Source organism: Egretta garzetta, unplaced genomic scaffold (assembly GCF_000687185.1).
Source record: "Egretta garzetta isolate BGI_Z169 unplaced genomic scaffold, ASM68718v1 scaffold497, whole genome shotgun sequence".
NCBI classification, from domain to species: domain Eukaryota; kingdom Metazoa; phylum Chordata; class Aves; order Pelecaniformes; family Ardeidae; genus Egretta; species Egretta garzetta.
Window position 1 is genome coordinate 278,174 of NW_009260349.1, and position 7,973 is coordinate 286,146.

General features: G+C 39.9%; 1 protein-coding gene across 1 annotated transcript in view; it reads left to right on the forward strand.

The window, feature by feature from the left end:
- Positions 1 to 7,973, forward strand: part of GPR107 (G protein-coupled receptor 107) — a 32,293-nt gene that overhangs the window by 20,819 nt on the left and 3,501 nt on the right. Inside the window, exons 15-17 of the mRNA XM_035898206.1 lie at positions 581 to 664; positions 1,477 to 1,601; positions 7,915 to 7,960. Coding sequence (XP_035754099.1) covers positions 581 to 664; positions 1,477 to 1,601; positions 7,915 to 7,960 — 255 coding nt within the window. The remainder of the gene's footprint in view (positions 1 to 580; positions 665 to 1,476; positions 1,602 to 7,914; positions 7,961 to 7,973) is intronic.

The following is a 7,973-nucleotide window of genomic DNA, read 5'->3' on the forward strand; positions in this document are numbered from 1 at the left end:
GCAACTTCTTTTCCTAGTGGTTGCATCCTTCTGCCTATCTTTAAATTGGTTCCAGCTATTTGTAACGCTTACTAATTTCCTCTTGAGACAGCTTGAGCTGCCAGTGGAATTGATGGGCTTGAATAACATACTGCAAACTTCCTAAAAATTAAACTTGGGACCAAATGGTGCCTTGAGATGCATGTGTGCAGTTTCTGATTAAGTCAGTGGGAGCCATAAGCATACCTCCCAAGAGAGCATAGGCTGCTTAATGATTTCCAGCACCCTCATTTCAGTCTCTTAGAAGTGGTAAGAGTAATAGATTTGACAATCCTGATTTTTCAAGTTCTACAAAATCCTAATACTTAAAGCATTTTCCTGCTGTAACTTAAATATGTTAGCAATAGTTTGAGTCATTGGGATTTTCAACAAGCAGCAGTAGAGCCCTCAGCCTATATCTTATATGTTTATCAAGGAGCATAATAAGGCTGATCTGACATAATGAGTTGCCTGGGAAATGTTTGAGCTGTTTCTCTGGAAAAAGAGGTTCTATAAGGATGGTGCTGTTGTTTTCATCATGCTTTCTCCTTTTCCTTCCCAGATTGTGTGTTACATTTACTTCACACGGATCATTGCAATTCTCATAAAGATTGCTGTTCCATTCCAGTGGAAATGGCTGTACCAGGTATTTGCCAGCAAAGGAAAATACATCTATTCTTTGATTATTTTTTCTTATTATTCTTTAAATATAACTGCACAGAAAAAAATTTCCATAAATTGTTCCTCATGTTGTAGCAGAACATCTCTGAGCACAGTGCTGCACCCTGCCTCTTCCTGATTTTTATCACTGATGTGCCTAAGGTGGCAGGAATATATTTTTAGTTTTATGTTTGTCCAGCAAGGCTGCTGGATTATACATGAGATGTCTGAAAGTAATTGCATTATTGATTTTTTTAGTCTTTCAATTTAAAAATGTCTGAAGGAAATTAATCAAGAAACATACAAAGGAGAAAAAAATTAGTCAGGTTTGCCCTATGTAATTGAGGCCCCAGGGAGCCAGTGAAATAGGCTTTTGCTCTTCCATCTACAGGCTTTTTTTGCTTAGTGACTTTTAAATACTTGGTTTCTTAACATATAATCCAAGTAACTGTGCAGGGAGTCTTTGGAATACATTAACTGTTGAAAATACCAAACAATGTAGGGATGATTTTTTCTCCCCCTCATTTAAAAGCCAAGTCTTGCCATAGTTACTTAAAAGCACTGGAGTGATGGCTAGAACTGTAACTGTATTTAAAGTGACAGGGAAAGCTGAAAGAACAAAGGGCTTGACAGCCTTTAGCCTGGGATTAATGATAACAGGACAGGAATTGCTTTGTTATTTCTGCTGTGGCATAGGCTTCTTGGCCATTAAATCTTGAACCTTATGAATGAGGAGAAATGTGTCATGACCATGAAGGGTTACAGGACTGAACTTCAATCTTGTGTTTTTACTCACAGCTGCTGGATGAAACAGCCACACTTGTGTTCTTTGTCCTCACTGGGTACAAGTTCCGTCCAGCATCAGACAACCCTTATCTACAGCTTTCTCAAGACGATGAGGATGACTTGGAGATGGAAGCTGTGTAAGAACCCCTCCCCCCCCTTTTTTTACCTCTTCACTTGATTTGAGAAAAGTAATGTTTAAAGACAGTTTACTTTAATCTCTCTAAATCCTTCTTTGAAAAAGACTAAGATCTGCCCACATGTTTAAAGATGAGGTGTCTATTTGGCGTGTCTTAAACTAACAAAGAGATCTGTGATATGCATAGGAGCCTCTGTGCTGGATATTGCAGTAGTGTGGAATAAGCTGGTAAAGATTTTCAAGGGGCAAAAAGATGCCTGTAAAAATATTAAGTAAAAAACCTTCTGTGTTTAATATGTGTTGCTGAACACCAGTGAGCCTTACAAATTGTCATTAATGCTTCATATTAAAAAAACCCCAACAAACTAACGACAAAACCTAACTACCAATCTACAGAATATAAATTAATATGGTGTCAGGTCACTTCTACCTTGAAGTTCAGCCCATAGCTTTGCAGAAAGTAACATTGAGCTGAGGAGATGGATTTTTACCAATACTCTTCACTGTTCTGTTCCTTCCTGCTAAACCATGAGGCACTGCAAATGCAGTAGGACCTGAGATAGTCTGGAGAAGTTAAGTGGGGCTCAGCCTCAGTCCCTGTTGCTTTCTTTGCAGTGGTTTTCTGAGGACTTAGAAAATCAGTGGCATTTCTGAATCTGCAATAGAAACTGCCCTAAGAAATTCAGCATGCTAGCAGCATTAAATACAGCTATAATTGCCACAGACTCTGCCTTAATAGGCGCCGAGCTAACCTGATCTCCTTAGTAGCTACACACTTCCCGCATAATTGCGGTTCACGTACAGGCTCAGAAGCCTGTTCATAAGAGTTTATTTTCAGCTTTGCAAATCTCCTTTACCTGATCTTGGGTGAAACGAATCAATGCTCCAATTTTTATTGCAGGGGCAAAAAAAGTCAGAATGTGTTCACCCTCATAGTTAGCTCAGAAAGAAATGGAGCTTACTAGGAAATTGCTACAATTTGAGGTAGAATCTAGCCTGAAATATCATGCAAGCAGTTTAATTTCTCAGGAATACCTCTTGTAACAAAGATCCTCTTTCCAAATGCTTAGTTATTTTTGCTTTGGATCCATAAAATCTGTCATTGTTGCAAGCAGAATCCAACTAGTGGGTAGTGACCCTAAAATCATCATCACTTAAGTGTTTAAATGGTTTATGTAAGAAGCTGTTTTCAGTTTGGGAGCTGGTAAATAAACATTCACATTAGGAAGACACTGTCTGAACTGGAAGGTGTGGCAGGATTTGTGATTGTACAGAAAAGAGCTTTTTTCCTAGAAGATTGCCTGTTAGAGTGAATTTCAACTTTGCATGACAAGCTTAATGAATTTTTACTTGTTTTTATTTAGGACTAATAATATGGCACCTTTCACATGTTGTAATTCTAGTGAATTGGAGAAGCTGCTAAATTTAAGAGAACCTGCCAGGAATAATCTGGAGAAAATTTAATGAACTAATTAAGTGATTTACATCTTGCCATAGTGAAATAGATGTTACTAGAAACTTGAGGATCAGGATTCCTTGTGAGCCTTTTCCTAGTAAGGCATTTTGCTCTTTGCCTTGGGAGCTTCTATTGTTGTGCCTTGTGGCTTTGTTCCCCTTAGCCTTGCCTAAATTTTTCTCATCTGATTCACCAGAAGTTTTACTCCATTTGGGTGCTTGGCAGGGTATGACCTGTAAGAGGTTTGTTCTGCCTTCCCCAGCTGCATCAGGGAGGTTTAAGTTTGCACATATTTGAAAAGCATGGTGCATACACGTTCTGTGACAGGTGAAGCACTGCAATGAAAGTGTATTAAATTTCTTGTTGACTTGGTATTGCTGGTCCTATTTTTGCTTTTGTAAATACTAAATGTTTCTGTTGGGAGGGGGGTGGGGGGTGGAAATATCAAGGCTTATTTGAGCAAGTGACTGAGTGCCTGACCGCAGCCTGGGCAAACATTGTATGAGTGTTTTGTCTTTCATGTGATAAATACCCACTTGTCTTCAGAGGCTATGGCAAAAGTTAAAAGCCTGCAAACTTCATGGTGTTCTGCCATGTCTTATTGCCAGGTTTTATGGTTGTTGTCTTCTCCCAGATGTTTTTTGTTAAAATTGGGCTCTTAAAAACATTTGCTGCAGAAGCATTCCGTTTCTTTAGGTTCAACATTTCTATGAGCCAACAGAGGGGAGACCCATGAGGTCACCAAGCCTGTTTTCCAGGCTTGCTTGTCTTCCAGCAAAAAAATAGGACATTTTAAGTGCAGGTCTCTAGCTTATGCCTGTTTTCATGCAGTGCAAACTATACAAAGCTCAGTCTGGCAGTAAATGTAAATATTAAGTACAGTGTAGAAAGCTGCGAAGTTTCAAGAAGAATCCAAAGACCAGGTGTCTGTGACAGAACCAGTGTAAGACACAAATCCTCCCTTTGTAAATTCTTGTAACTCAAAATATAAATGAACAGCAGCAAAGGTAACTTGTAATAAGTCTTTTTAACTAACACCCCTCTATCTTGGGATAGGACTTTCTCTTCAGCTATACCAGACTCAATACAAGTTCTCCTGCTGGAGAGGAGAGCATGACTAAACCTGAACTAAGGACCAGTCCTGTTCTTTTTCAAGTATGGTCAATAGCCATTTGTCATCAACAAAGTGGCTTTCTGTGTATTCTGTGCTGGGCAGCCTCTTGAGCCCGTTCTGTCAGTTTGTGGGCTTGTCGCTGACAGTTTGTTAGATTCAAGTACTATGTTTGAAAAAGTGCAGCTGCACTTGGCAGGAAGAGTTGTCAGGCTTCCAGTCCTAATGCCATTTCTGGGGCATGAACACAAAAATATAAACAGTACAGTAGATGAGGTGGGGTGAGGAAGGGGAAAAGAAGCAGTTTTGGTTTTGGGGGGGGGGGGGGGTTATTACTTTTGCAGTAAGTTATTTCATTAGCTCAGTAATTTTGCTTTAAAAATTAGGTACCAAAGTGCTCTTCTACAGATCTTGGTTGAGAATGATGTTCATACATGCACGTGGGGTTAAGACAAATCCACTGGAGGAGGAATTGCAAGAAAAGCCATTAATGGTTTTGGTGTTAATTCAGTAAATCCATCTTACTGAGTGTGTGGAGACTAACTTTGTTTTCTCTTAACCCAAAACAGCCTCAACATAGTGAACTATTGTGGTAACACTGACCTGCCTTTTGTTTATGCCTTGGGATCTGGTGTTTCTCACTGTATCATGAGGCAACTTACTCTGTGCTGAGACTTGAAGTCCTGGTTGGCTGCTTTTCTCTGCTTTCTCTCAGGTTGCGCTTCATGGCAGACTGGTTCGTGATGCTTTCCATTAGAAGTGATTTTCTTCACTGAACACATCTTTCCCATGCAGAGATCAGCTTTTTTGCTCAATGGCTGATCAGTTTTCACTCAGTTTGCAGTAGTTTGTAAAGGCTGGCTGCTGCCAGTATCGCAGTGTTTCTTGTTGGGACTACAAAACAAAAAACAGGAGAAAAGACAGCTGAGATCCACCATTAATGAAGGCTGAAAATGCTTCTGAATGGTTAGCCATCTCTTGGATATGATGCGGGGGGGAAAAAGAAAACTATGAAGCTTCTGTAGCATGTACCACTATGCAATGGAGTGTTTGGGGAATTCCTTTTGTGCCTTGTTTGTGACAGGCATCCCTCTGACAGCCACAAAGATGCTCTGGAGACAGATGGTTTAGTGAGAAGGATTTGTTGCATTTTAGCTACTGCTAGTTTGTGGGCTGGAAATGCAGTTCAGTGAACTGCAGGTGAGGAATACTTAATTGCAGTATTGCAGGTCAGAACTGTAGTCTTAAAACTGCTCAGAGGACTAGAATGAGAATTGCAGTGTGCTTGATCTTGATGCTGATAGCCTTATTTTACTGGGCACTAAAATGGGTTGGATAAACTGATTTTGAGGGAGAGAGGAATTTGTACACAAACAATCTGAGAAGATGAGGACTCAAGAGCTGCGTCATATGCTTGTCATGAGACCAGAACAGTGCTCATCAGATGGTCTTTAACTTTCACTGTTGAAGAATCCACCCCAAAATCTCTCCCAGTTCTTTGCTATCGTTGCAGGGTGGGGAAAGTAAATGGCCTCTCTGGTAACAAGTGACATGACTTGACCTGGCTGCAATTTTAGTATGTAGCTGTTTGTCCTTTCCTTCCATGAATGTGGGTCATTCCCTCTTAGCCATAACCTCTGATCATTTTTGTCATTGTCTTGCTGTGTAATGCATTTGTAATTATATTAAAGTGCAGAGCTAAAATCGAGAGTGTGTGCCACGTGGGATCTTACTAGCTGTGAGTCAAGTGTTCAGGCTACTTTGGTGTCATGAATGTGCAAAACACCTATTTGTATATCCTAGTATGTCTGCTGCTGCATGATTGTGTTAGTGGCTCATTTTTGGTTTGTAGTCTATTGTAATCTTCAGCTCCTCCTTGAAGAATTGATATTTAGCCCCTTACTCTGTAATTGCGAAGGTTATTATTTTTGAAGAGCAAACTTCGTAGTGGTCTTGCTGCATTGTCCCGTATTTTTCAGACCATTACTTCAATTTGCTAGAATCTTTCTGCATTCTAGTCCTGTTCTCAAATATGTAGCTCTTAGTGCCTTCTTCAGATTTAATAAGCAAGTTCTCTATTCCATTACCCAGGCAATTACTGAAAATATTGAGTAGAAGTGAACCCAGGACAGACCTCTCTGGAACAACGCTCCATGTTCTTTCATTTTTGACAGGAAACCATTAAGTACATCTCAATGCATGCTTTTCCAATTAGTGATGCATCTACTTTGATGGGTTTGTCTAGCTCATGTTTCCCCAGATTTTTTCCTATGTGACTGTGGGAAAATCTTTGTCAACAGGGAGAACTTACCAGCACAGAGAACATGTAGATCTCAAGCTTGATGTGATTTCTTCCAGGCAAATGTTTACTGTTTACTAATTTATATCTTTCTTCTTTAAGCACTTGCTTGCTTTTCTCTCCCCTCTGCCCCTTTTTTTATTTCAATAGGGAATAAAGTTACTATTTGATCTGTACTCTTCTGACCCTTTCCCTATTCCCTTAAACACAAGCTCATCTAGGCCCATGCTCAAGTGTCTGAACTACTGATGATCCCAGTACTGCCGCCACTAGAGAGTCACTAAATACGCCATTTTGAGTAAATTATTTTTATAGTACATGTACAGAAGCTGGTATCTAATGTGGAACTAAGGGCATTATCAAAGGAGTGTATCTGAAGATAACTTCTTCTCTTGGGTGAGACTGTGAAAATGTTGTTAGCCAGACTGATCAAATAAAGTATTCTTACATGGTAAACAGCAGGTGAAAGCACACAAAGACTGAAGTACACCACACACAGCGGCATCTCTGAACAGGACAGTTTTATGTCTGCTTCCAGGCATCCCTCGTGAATGCATGGAGTTATTGGCACTTTTGCTTTCAGCATTCAAAATAACCTTTGTAGCACACTTATGAGGGGAAAAAAATACCTGTGTGGAATGCGAATAATATTGTGCGAAAGAATAAAGCAAATGTCTTGTGCATGCAAATAGCCTGTTTTGTATAGCAACAGAGAGCGCTACTGGGCTGAAAAGCTTCTTGGATAGCCAAGGGAGTTCTGAGAGGAGTAGTGCTGTTCTGGCTGGATAAACAGTTCAGTCTGCCTAATGTTTGACCGGTATTATGAGGCTTTATAGTTCAATGGTCAGATTGCTGTGACAAATCCAGACTTGGATGGTAGAAAAAGGATGACCTCTCTTCTGTCTTGTTGCTGTTCATTGAGTAATTTTGCTCTTAACAGGAGTTGGTGTGCATTAAGCCAGTAAGGTTTATTTGGGGCACTGTACACTGTGTGCACATTTATATAATATGTTGTACCTGTTAAAAGCATTGCAAATGCAGAAGTACTTAATGCAGAGAATTAAGGGTGTTCAGCTGTATAGCAAAATTTTCTAAGTAAGCTGTTCAAACTTTAGCAAATAAACACCTGTTTTAACCATTTAGCCACCCCTGCTATCTTCTTTCATGTATAAGCAAATATTATTTGCTCATTTAGTTTAATGATAGATGGGGAAGGCCTTGAGGTTCTCAAGTACAACAGCCTTGCTTCTACCACTCACCAGTATTGTGTCCAAATGATACCTGGCCTGCAAAATAATAGTAATAGGAAAGGCCAAACATTGAGACTGCTTGGTAATGAGACACTTGAAGTGTTATTTGATATGAGCAGGAACACAAACCTGGGCTATTGGTGAAATGGGTGTTACAGTTCAAGTTCAGTTCTCTGATGTTTCTCCCTTCTCTTCCAGGGTGACAACCTCTGGAGTAATGGAGGGCATGAAGAAGGTCAAGAAAGAGGTGAATGGTT